General features: G+C 45.7%; 2 protein-coding genes across 8 annotated transcripts in view; both read right to left on the reverse strand.

Annotated features, from left to right (window-relative positions):
• The window catches only part of LOC130294017 (trypsin-like), a 37,644-nt gene extending 37,555 nt beyond the window's left edge, over positions 1–89 (reverse strand). The window contains exon 1 of the mRNA XM_056543378.1: positions 5–89. The gene's annotated coding sequence lies outside the window, so the exon portion shown is untranslated. The remainder of the gene's footprint in view (positions 1–4) is intronic.
• A 4,299-nt stretch (positions 90–4,388) lies between these two features.
• The window catches only part of LOC130294557 (alpha-tectorin-like), a 31,711-nt gene continuing 23,544 nt past the window's right edge, over positions 4,389–12,555 (reverse strand). For 5 of the 7 annotated variants that reach the window (XM_056544550.1, XM_056544549.1, XM_056544547.1 and 2 more), the window contains 5 exons: positions 11,491–11,621; positions 8,688–8,966; positions 7,053–7,190; positions 6,818–6,977; positions 4,391–5,409 (listed from right to left, as the gene is read on the reverse strand). In XM_056544550.1, coding sequence (XP_056400525.1) covers positions 5,237–5,409; positions 6,818–6,977; positions 7,053–7,190; positions 8,688–8,966; positions 11,491–11,621 — 881 coding nt within the window. In that variant the 3' untranslated portion in view covers positions 4,391–5,236. Of the gene's footprint in view, positions 5,410–6,817; positions 6,978–7,052; positions 7,191–8,687; positions 8,967–11,490; positions 11,622–12,555 lie in introns of all 7 variants that reach the window. The other 2 variants (XM_056544545.1, XM_056544546.1) reach the window with 2 other exon arrangements.

The raw sequence follows: 12,555 nt of genomic DNA on the forward strand, positions 1-12,555 counted from the left end.
GTACCTCGGCCTCTCTCTGTAGTAATTCTAAACACCGGTATATGCAGCCTTGTATACTATTACAGAATCTATTCATATGTCTTGTTTTGTCCCTGTTGCCTAGCAACCCCTTCACTTCCTGTCTAGGTGACTACCATTTGAGTCCTTGTTGCTATGTGAATAGGAGATTCTATGTACTGTACAATAGACTGCCCCGATATGTGCTCTAAAATAGACTGCCCCGCTATGTGCTATACAATAGACTGCCCCGCTATGTGCTCTACAATAGACTGCCCCGCTATGTGCTATACAATAGACTGCCCCCCTATGTGCTCTACAATAGACTGCCTTATTATGTGCTCTACAATAGACTGCCCCTCTATGTGCTCTACAATAGACTGCCCCTCTATGTGCTCTACAATAGACTGCCCCTTCTATGTGCTCTACAATAGACTGCCCCTCTATGTGCTCTACAATAGACTGCCCCTTCTATGTGCTATACAATAGACTGCCCCTCTATGTGCTCTACAATAGACTGCCCCTTCTATGTGCTCTACAATAGACTGCCCACTGTATGTGCTCTACAATAGACTGCCCCTCTATGTGCTCTACAATAGACTGCCCCTCTATGTGCTCTACAATAGACTGCCCCTCTATGTGCTCTACAATAGACTGCCCCTCTATGTGCTCTACAATAGACTGCCCCTCTATGTGCTCTACAATAGACTGCCCCCTTTGTGCTCTACAATAGACTGCCCCTCTATGTGCTCTACAATAGACTGCCCCGATATGTGCTCTACAATAGACTGCCCCCCTATGTGCTCTACAATAGACTGCCTCACTATGTGCTCTACAATAGACTGCCCCTCTATGTGCTCTACAATAGGCTGCCCCGCTATGTGCTCTACAATAGACTGCCCCGATATGTGCTCTACAATAGACTGCCTCACTATGTGCTCCACAATAGACTGCCCCGCTATGTGCTCTACAATAGACTGCCCCCCTATGTGCTCTACAATAGACTGCCTCACTATGTGCTCTACAATAGACTGCCCCTCTATGTGCTCTACAATAGACTGCCCCTCTATGTGCTCTACAATAGACTGCCCCTCTATGTGCTCTACAATAGACTGCCCCGCTATGTGCTCTACAATAGACTGCCCCTCTATGTGCTCTACAATAGACTGCCACTCTATGTGCTCTACAATAGACTGCCTCACTATGTGCTCTACAATAGACTGCCCCTCTATGTGCTCCACAATAGACTGCCCCGCTATGTGCTCTACAATAGACTGCCCCGATATGTGCTCTACAATAGACTGCCTCACTATGTGCTCTACAATAGACTGCCCTGCTATGTGCACTACAATAGACTGCCCTGCTATGTGCACTACAATAGACTGCCCCGCTATGTGCTCTACAATAGACTGCCTCACTATGTGCTCTACAATAGACTGCCCCTCTATGTGCTCTACAATAGACTGCCTCACTATGTGCTTTACAATAGACACAGCAATGATAAATGAGAGGGTGCACTCGTGTTGTCAGGCTCTGTCCCCTGAGGCACGCCCTGTGTGATGTGTCTTGTGGGGGGTTAATAAGGTGCCCATTGTGTAATAATTCTGCTAGATACAAGTTTAGTAAAATGGTATAACAGTTCTTTACATGAAACAACTGGGCAGAACAAATGCTTTACAGTCCTTGGTGGAAACAGTCTATGATTTACAGTAAAATAATGGTGCATGTGAGGAGGTCCGCCTTTAGCTGTAGTACTGTACTCACAAAGGTGCATGGATAATAATAATAAATGATTCTTACCAATAGAAAAACAGTCCTGACAAGGTGAGAACAAGGGGATATTCACTGGTTGTCTCCAAGTGAAAAGAAACATGTAGAAAAGTCGTAGTCACAGTGATTGAGCTGCAATCTCCTATGGCAGGATGCAGGTCTGTGTGAATGTGAAAGTCACTAATACTGGTCCTGGCCATAGGCCCCATACAGGTACCAGGCAAAACAAAGCTTGTCACTGACTACCAAACCACTGCTGCCTGAACTGACCCGTTAAAGCTTTATGGAAACACTCAACCTGACAATAACTTCATAGTATCTATATATCTATAACAGAAAAATCAATAAAATTCCACATATTTAAATGATCAATTTATTTCAAAGTTCCCAGCCCATTACTTTGTAGTATATAAGGAGATTACATACCGTATAGATATATATAGCACAGGTAGCTGGAAGTGTCTTACATCCCCGATTCTGGATCAATGGATGCCGCTTCAGCAAAACTTAGTTCAGACCAGATGTGGTTTTGACTTTTCCTTTCTATATGAGATCCAGTTGGTGACGATGAAGCCGTAACCCCGCGAACATCTCAGGGTGTTTACCTGATCAAAATTGTCGGCCCCTAAATCTGGTTCATCCGTTGTATTACTCTGTGACAGCAACTCTGCATGACTACTGCCAACATGAAGTACTTAGGGTGCCACCTACTGGGGAGTGCATGAATAGCAGCACCCGCACAGGCAGGTCATCACCTTCCATAGCCTATGGCAGTGTTTACCAACCAGGGTGCTTCCAGCTGTTGCAAAAGTACAACTCCCAGCATGTCCGGACAGCCATCGGCAAGCTGGGAGTTGTAGTTTGGCAACAGCTGGAGACACGCTGGTTGGGTAACACTGAATTATAGCATCACGACATGACTCTCGGCTTTATTGCAGCAGACTGACTCTGAGAAATTACGTGAGCCAATGCTGGTTTTAGCAATTTTTATAAATATTTTTATTACTATAATGATTTTTATTATATTTATAAATTATTATATTCATACATTTATAAATACCAATAAGTGACGGCCATTGCTTCAGAAATTATTTTATTAGAATTCAGATCATTGGAAAATATATAGATACATTTATTTTCAGAAGGCCCAAAGGATAAAAGAACATTCACAACCATACAGCCCATAACATTACTGCCCCCTACTGGCAAGACCGGAAATAATCTTTTAATCCGGTCCCTGCAGGTACCAAATCATTAAAGGGGTACTCCCGTGGAAATTAAATTAAATCAACTGGTGCCAGAAAGTTAAACAGATTTGTAAATTACTTCTATTTAAAAATCTTAATCCTTCCAGTACTTATTAGCTGCTGAATACTACAGAGGAAATGGTTTTCTTTTTGGAACACAGAGCTCTCTGCTGACACCTCTGACCATTTTAAGAACTGTCCAGAGTAGGAGAAAATCCCCATAGCAAACATATGCTGCTCTGGACAGTTCCTAAAAGGGACAGAGAGGTCAGCAGAGAGCTCTGTGTTCCAAAAAGAAAACCACTTCATCTGTAGTATTCAGCAGCTAATAAGTACAGGAAGGATTAAGATTTTTTAATAGAAGTAATTTACAAATCTGTTTAACTTTCTGGCACCAATTGATAAAAAAAAAAAATCCACGGGAATACCCCTTTAAGCATTGCATTTGATCGATGGCTATAGGGTAGATATTACTCTTAAAGATAAAGTGCCAATAGTAGTAGCCTGTTATATTTGCTATTCCTGACAGATGCCCTAAAAATCATGATCTATTGGCCAAAGCTGCACCCTTTAAACCAGTGGTCCCCAATCCAGACCCAAGACCCATAGACATTCCCGCTTTTTTCCAGTACTCCATTGAAATAGAATAAGGAAAAGTTCAAATCCTAGGCTGTTGGTGGCCCTGGAGGCCTAGGGTGGGGACCACTGCTTCAAAAAACCTCCTGAAATGCCCACAAGGGGGCTGGAAAATTAGGTGCCATGAAAGGAGTCACTTGTCATGACTTCTTAAAGGGGTACTCCCCCGAAAAAGATCTTATAAGATGTATGATTGCTGGGGACCCCCGCGATCTCCAAGCTGACAGCGGCGGCGGCGTCTGGAACACGAAAGCTTGGAGCTTCTACATTTGCGATGTCAAGCCACGCCCCCTCGATTCATATCTATGGGAAGAGGCGTGATGGCTAGTATATAGCCGTCACAACTCCTCCCATAGACATGAATGGAGGGGTCTTGGCGGCTGTAGTCACCAGTCATCCGGCAGGGAGCAGAGTTCACTTCGTGTGTGGATTACTGGGGTGCCACACCGGAGATTCTGGGGGTCCCCAGCGGCCGAACCCCTACAATCGGACATCTTATCCCCTGTACATAAGATTAGGGATAAGATTTTTTTCGGCGGGGGGAATTATGGCACAGGGGGATTAAGACGGAGGGGGGGGGTAAAGATTATTCCACTCTCCCCCCCCTCAATCTTTATTCCCTTGGGCCATTATTCCCCCCTCCCTCTGATTCCCTTTTGCCATATCGGAAAGTAATGGCACAAGGGGAAAAAGATGGAGGGGAGAATGATGTCACAAGGGGATTATCGCATTAGTATAGAGGTAAGCACACGCCTTTTGTCCGCGGGTACCCCTCGCGTAAGTTTCGCGCGAGGGGTACCCACCAACGTACTTTCAGCCTTTGGGGGTACAGTCGCCAAAAAGGTTGAGGACCACTGGTCTAGGGGCAGAGTACCCCTTTAATGATAGAGAGTCATAGAGATTCCCACCCTATGGAGAGGACATCGCCATCTCAGCTTCTAGTTCCTTACAAATTGACAGGAAATCTTGTGCCGGAATCTGGAAATTCCTACTTCCCGCTCAAGCTTCCGGTCAAGTGGACAGAGAACCTTCTTCTTTGTGCCCAGTAATCCCAATGTGCCACCAATGTCTCAACCCTAAAGCGCCAAAACCTTGAGCGGGACCGTAGAACGTATGGAGTCTGAGACTCGGAAGTCTTCACTCTCGGATCCCTGCCCGTCCTCTATGTAAATGACGGAGGTCGCCATGAAGGTGGACACTGAAGAAGTCAGATTAACTGCAGAAAAGAGCTGAGATATTTATTTCATGTTGTTCAGGAATAAAAAGAAAAAAACGGAATTGAAAAATAAACTTTCTTTGAATCTTTACATTCGTCGAAAGCCGAGGAATGATGGACCAAATGACGGTCTTCTATCCTTCCATGGTTTGAGATCAGAGTAGGACACCACGGCGTGTACTGGAGAAGAGACGTCTTCTCTCCGATGATTTGTCTGGAGACTTTTTTTGGGCGATGGTGGAACGTTAAGTGATCATTCTGCTCTGTTCCATCTATATAATCTTGTATAAGAGCCGATAGAGAGAGAGGAAGGTAAGCGAGGGGAGCAGAGCCGAGGCTCCAGGACCCATGACGAGAAGTTCGCGGAGACCTAGCAGTCTATCTCGTCGATCTGGCACATGAAGTGTCGTCCTGAGGGCGCACACACGTGACCTTCGTCGCAACCCTTGTCTTCGCATTGCATTTTCCCTTGGTGCTTGCAGGAACACTTTTCGCCGCATTTTTCATCAGTCCAGATGGTTTGTCCGTAATGTAGGAAAGTATCTGGGGAAGAAAGATAAGCAAAGAGGAGGCTTTGTGACCAGAGCCAAGACATGATCCCTATAAAATCCATGTTAGCTTAAAGGGGTCCTCCCCTGGAAAACTGCAGAATCTAAAACAGTCTTTCTCAACCAATGTGCCTCCAGCTGTTGCAAAACTTCAACTCCCAGCATGCCCGGACAGTCCACGGCTTTGTACAGGAGCCCAATAGCTTCACCCTAGTACCTTACTGGGCTTCCAGCCAAGCCTAGTACAAAGTCAAACTGCAGAATCCAAAGTAGTATTTTCCCGCCAGGGTGCCTCCAGCTGTTGTAAAACTTCAACTCCCAGCATGCCCGGACAGTCCACGGCTTTGTACAGGAGCCCCATAGCTTCACCCTAGTACCTTACTGGGCTTCGCGCCAAGCCTAGTACAAAGTCAAACTGCAGAATCTAAAGTAGTATTTTCCCGCCAGGGTGCCTCCAGCTGTTGCAAAACTTCAACTCCCAGCATGCCCGGACAGCCGTTGGCTGTCCGGGCAGGCTGGGAGTTGAAGTTTTGCAAAAGGGAAGCCTTGATTTACCTTTCATGATCAGTGTGGATCCTCTGGAGGAGGCAGACAGGTGTTGGGAGGGTATGCTGGGAGTTAAAGTTTTGCAAAAGGGAAGCCTTGATTTACCTTTCATGATCAGTGTGGATCCTCTGGAGGAGGCAGACAGGTGTTGGGAGGGTATGCTGGGAGTTGAAGTTTTGCAAAAGGGAAGTCTTGATTTACCTTTCATGATCAGTGTGGATCCTCTGGAGGAGGCAAACAGGTGTTGGGAGGGCATGCTGAGCGTTGAAGTTTTGCAAAAGGGAAGCCTTGATTTACCTTTCATGATCAGTGTGGATCCTCTGGAGGAGGCAGACAGGTGTTGGGAGGGCATGCTGGGAGTTGAAGTTTTGCAAAAGGGAAGCCTTGATTTACCTTTCATGATCAGTGTGGATCCTCTGGAGGAGGCAGACAGATGTTGGGGGGGCATGCTGGGAGTTGAAGTTTTGCAGCTAGAGGGCCACATTTTTGGACTAGGCTTCTGGCATCTAACAGGTACTGTTTCTGGTATTATAAGTAAGCGGGATGGTGTTGCAGTCGCTATACAGTATTGGGTAAAGGGGTGGTGCTCAAGTGAGGAAAACCCATTAGGACCACTGTGTATTACCCAGTCCTCGGTACATCTTGCCATAGAAGTCGGACTTTGGACCGCCACTAATCAAACATTGGTGGGATACCCTAGCAAGGTGCCAAAATTCCCATAGTTTCATGGAGAAGCAGGACACGTTCGTCTACCATTGCATACGGTCCATTACTGCAGGTGTGCTAGGACTCGGGACCCCATTACTTGGACCCCAATACTTGGAGAACTCTATAGGATACTCTATAAATACACATACCTTGGTGAAAGCAGCCACCAGGAGCCTTCAGTCTCGCTTCATCCACTTGGAACATCCAGCGACCGGGCTTGCCGACATTGCTGGAAGACTTAACGTTCAGGATGTGCTCGGTTCTGGAGTTGGGCATGTTGAAGTATGTGTTACCTGTGTTAAATCCAGCCTGTGGGGGGGCAAAGTATAGTTAATGGTACATTGTGTAGACAGGCGTCACAGCTTCCATATTGTAGTGACCTACCTGGGCAGGGATGCCTCCAAGACCAGTCAGTGGATGTCCTCCGCTGGCTGTGCCGGTTGTCCACTGGATATCGTGGTAGTTAAATATGACAACAGATCTGCGGTTGTCAACGACAAGGACGCACTGGAAGGTGTTTGTCTGGCACGAAGGATTAGAGAAGCGTGAGGTTAGTCCTTTAAGATGTTGGGTTTCTACCACTTAACTAGCATCTCAACCAGGGCGCAACATGGCCACCTCCAGGGCTGGTGCAAGGATTTTTGCAACCCTAGGTGAAAAAGTTGCCGCGCATTGGTCCTCTCCATTGGTTCCGCCCTTTGACACGCCCATTTTACTACTGGGGTGGCACACTGCAACAAACCTCCTCCTCATGCAATCAACTTACTACTGGGGTGACACACTGTAACAAACCTCCTCCTCATGTAATCACCTTACTACTGGGGTGACACACTGTAACAAACCTCCTCCTCATGTAATCTCCTTACTACTGGGGTGACACACTGTAACAAATCTCCTCCTCATGTAATTACCTTACTACTGTCGTGACACACTGTAACAATCCTCCTCCTCATGTAATCTCCTTACTACTGGGGTGACACACTGTAACAAACCTCCTCCTCATGTAATCTCCTTACTACTGGGGTGACACACTGTAACAAACCTCCTCCTCATGTAATCTCCTTACTACTGGGGTGACACACTGTAACAAACCTACTCCTCATGTAATCTCCTTACTACTGGGGTGACACACTGTAACAAACCTCCTCCTCATGTAATCTCCTTACTACTGGGGTGACACACTGTAACAAACCTACTCCTCATGTAATCTCCTTACTACTGGGGTGACACACTGTAACAAACCTACTCCTCATGCAATCACCTTACTACTGGGGTGACACACTGTAACAAACCTTATCCTCATGTAATCTCCTTACTACTGGGGTGACACACTGTAACAAACCTCCTCTTCATGTAATCTCCTTACTAATGGGGTGACACACTGTAACAAACCTCCTCCTCATGTAATCTCTTTACTACTGGGGTGACACATTGTAACAAGCCCTCTCCTCATGTAATCTCCTTACTACTGGGATGACACACTGTAACAAACGTCCTCCTCATGTAATCTCCTTACTACTGGGATTACACACTATAGCAAACCTCCTCCTCGTGTAATCTCCTTACTACTGGGGTGGCACACTGTAACAAACCTCCTCCTTATGTAATCTCCTTACTACTGGGGTGACACACTGTAACAAACCACCTCCTCATGTAATCTCCTTACTACTGGGATGACACACTGTAACAAACCTCCTCATGTAATCTCCTTACTACTGGGGTGACACACTGTAACAAACCCAGCAGTAGCTATTGTGTGTCCCTCTATTATGTATACACTGTTGTCCCCTATCACTGTACTCCCGTATGCGATGATAAGGAGGAGGCTGCTGGGAAGCGAGCTGTACAAAACAGGAAGTCTCAGCTTAGTTTTAGGCCTTGTGGCCAGAATGGGAACTGCAAGATATTAGTGTTATTTTAAAATATAGAGAGTAACATGAAAAATGACCCTACACCCCCACAAGCTTACCACAGTCAGCCATGAGGCCGGCAGACCCCAGGCTCGCTTAGGATAGTCACCTTGTCGGATTCAGATCCGTGATATGCTACTTCATCCCAGGTCGCAACGAAGGCCCAATCTGCTTCAAACTCTAAGCCTTCAAATGCCCCATTGATGTCATCGGATAATTGTTTCATAAATTCTGGTTCTGTCGTCTGCCTGAAACCTATGGTCCCATTAATTTCATTGTCACAATCTGCCCAGTAGGGGCAGATCATAGTGTATTCAGGGAGAGGAAACCCGTCGGGAGTGTAAGCAGTCACCGGTGTTTTAAATGAGATAGCCCCATTGTTGTTGACCTGACAACAGAAGAAGATGACAGTTAGCAATGAGATAACTATGAGCGACAACAAAAACCATAAATGGTGTCATCTAGCGAGTGCCCCATAAACAGTGCCAGCTATAGAGGACACCTATTAATACTGATATACACAGATGCCCCATAAACAGTGCCAGCTATAGAGGACACCTATTAATACTGACATACACAGATGCCCCATAAACAGTGCCAGCCATGGAGGACACCTATTAATACTGATATACACAGATGCCCCATAAACAGTGCCAGCCATGGAGGACACCTATTAATACTGATATACACAGATGCCCCATAAACAGTGCCAGCCATGGAGGACACCTATTAATACTGATATACACAGATGCCCCATAAACAGTGCCAGCTATAGAGGACACCTATTAATACTGATATACACAGATGCCCCATAAACAGTGCCAGCCATGGAGGACACCTATTAATACTGATATACACAGATGCCCCATAAACAGTGCCAGCCATGGAGGACACCTATTAATACTGATATACACAGATGCCCCATAAACAGTGCCAGCTATAGAGGACACCTATTAATACTGATATACACAGATGCCGCATAAACAGTGCCAGCCATGGAGGACACCTATTAATACTGATATACACAGATGCCCCATAAACAGTGCCAGCTATAGAGGACACCTATTAATACTGATATACACAGATGCCCCATAAACAGTGCCAGCTATAGAGGACACCTATTAATACTGATATACACAGATGCCCCATAAACAGTGCCAGCTATAGAGGACACCTATTAATACTGATATACACAGATGCCCCATAAACAGTGCCAGCTATAGAGGACACCTATTAATACTGATATACACAGATGCCCCATAAACAGTGCCAGCTATAGAGGACACCTATTAATACTGATATACACAGATGCCCCATATATGGTGCCAAATCAGGCAATACACCCATAAATACTGTTTTCCAGAATGTGCCCTATAAATAATGGCAGCCGGGGAGTACACCCATGAATACTGCCATGGAGAGAGTGCCCCATAACTGTACAAGCCAGAGAGTACATGTATTGATACTGCCAAAGAGTGCCCCATAACATTGCAAGACAGAGAGTACAACCATGAATACTGCCATGCAGAGAGTGCACCCATTAGTACTGCCCTCCAGAAAGTCTCTTTAAACAATGCCAGAGAGTACACCCATTATTACTTTCATCCAGAGAGCGCCCCATAACATTACGAGACAGAGAGTGCCCCGTAACAGTGCAAAATAGAGAGTACGCCCATATATACTGCCATTCAGAGAGTGCCCCATAACAGTACGAGACAGAGAGTGCCCCATAACAGTGCAAAATAGAGAGTACACCCATATATACTGCTATTCAGACAGTGCCCCATAACAGTGCAAAATAGAGAGTACACCCATATATACTGCCATTCAGAGAGTGCCCCATAACAGTACGAGACAGAGTACGCCCATTATTACTTTCATCCAGAGAGCGCCCCATAACAGTGCAAGACAGAGAGTGCCCCATAACAGTGCAAAATAGAGAGTATGCCCATATATACTGCCATTCAGAGAGTGCCCCATAACAGTGGAAAATAGAGAGTACACCCATGTATACTGCCATTCAGAGAGTGCCCCATAACAGCACAAGCCAGAAAGCACACCCATGAATACTGCCCTCCAGAAAGTGCCTTTAAAGAATTGCAGCCGGGGAGTACGTCCATTTATACTGCCATCCGGAGAGTGCCCCATAACAGTGCATGCCAGAGATTATACCCATTATTATTTTCATCCAGCGACTGCCCCATAACAGTACAAGCCAGAGAGTACCCCATAACAGTACAAGCCAGAGAGTGCCCCATAACAGTACAAGCCAGAGAGTGCCCCATAACAGTACAAGCCAAACAGTACATGTATTTATACTGCATTTTAAAGAGTGCCTCATAACAGTGCAAAACAGAGAGTACACCCATTAGTACTGCCCTCCAGAAAGTGTCTTTAAAGGGGTACTCTGGTGGAAAACTTTTTTTTTTAATCAACTGGTGCCAGAAAGTTAAACAGATTTGTAAATTACTTCTATTTAAAAAAAATCTTAATCCTTCCAGTAATTATTAGCGGCTGTAGATTGCAGAGGAAGTTCTTTTCTTTTTGGATTTCTCTCCTGTCACGAGCACAACGCTCTCTGCTGACCTCTGCTGTCCATTTTAGGAACTGTCCAGAGCAGGAGAAAATCCCCATAGGAAACATATGCTGCTCTGGACAGTTCCTGACATAGACAGGGGCGTCAGCAGAGAGCACTGTGATCAGACTGGAAAGAACTACACAACTTCCTGTGGAGCATACAGCAGCTGATAAGTACTGGAAGGATGAAGATTTTTAAATAGAAGTCATTTACAAATCTGTTTAATCTGTTTAGTTGATATAAAATAAAATAAAATAAAAGTTTTCCAGTGGAGTACCCCTTTAAATCTACCAGGTTAGTTGTGCTGGGTTTTTAGCTTGTGCCGTGGACTTACAAAAAGACTTCTGTGAATTTCATCAAAGTATGTAAATGAGTGTGTCAGGGCGATGCTGTCCGTGCCGCCATCATCCTCAAATTCGGTGAGCATGTCCTTGTAAGCCGGACCATATCTGTACATAATGGAGCCTGCAGAAGAGATAGAGACACGTGATGGTGCCCTGGGGGGCAACAATCCCAAATCAACCTCAAGGAGCCACACTGGTCTCAGGGCCCCGGGCCCCTCTCCATCATTACTACTGGATCTCCAGTTTGGACATAGACATCGATGGGCAGCACCTATTTCACCGGGGTTTGTAGTCCAGCTGATATCCAGTACAAGTAGGGTTGCCCCCTGACCGGTATTTTACTGGCACAGACGGTTTTTGGCCACCCTGCCGGTATTTATCCAACCAATCCTCCAACTCCCGGAATGTTGCACCATAACCTATACCAGTGTTTCCCAACCAGAGCACCTCCAGCTGTTGAAAAACGACAACTCCCAGCATGCCCGGACAGCCAACGGCTGTCCGGGCAAGCTGGGAGTTGTCGTTTTGCAACAGCTGGAGGCCCCCCTGTTGGGAAACACTGACCTATACTATATACTACTATCTAGTCCAACATGCTGGGAGTTGTAGTTTTGCCACAGCTGGAGGCACCCCTGTTGGGAAACACTGACCTATACTATATACTATTATCTAGTCCAACATGCTGGGAGTTGTAGTTTTGCAACAGCTGGAGGCACCCCTGTTGGGAAACACTGACCTATACTATCTGACCTATACTGTCTAGTCCAACATGCTGGGAGTTGTAGTTTTGCAACAGCTGGAGGCACCCCTGGTTGGGAAACACTGACCTATACTATATACTACTATATAGTCCAACATGCTGGGAGTTGTAGTTTTCATTTGGGGCAGCTGCTGAGCCACAGGCTGTATCAGGGCATGCTGGGAGTTGTAGTTAGTAACTAACTGCAACTCCCGAATGTAAAGGGGTACGCCAGTGGAAAACTTTTTTTTTTTTTTTTTTTTTTTAAATCAACTGGTGCCAGAAAGTTAAACAGATTTGTAAATTACTTCTATTA

Source organism: Hyla sarda, chromosome 10 (genome assembly GCF_029499605.1).
Source record: "Hyla sarda isolate aHylSar1 chromosome 10, aHylSar1.hap1, whole genome shotgun sequence".
Classification (NCBI taxonomy): domain Eukaryota; kingdom Metazoa; phylum Chordata; class Amphibia; order Anura; family Hylidae; genus Hyla; species Hyla sarda.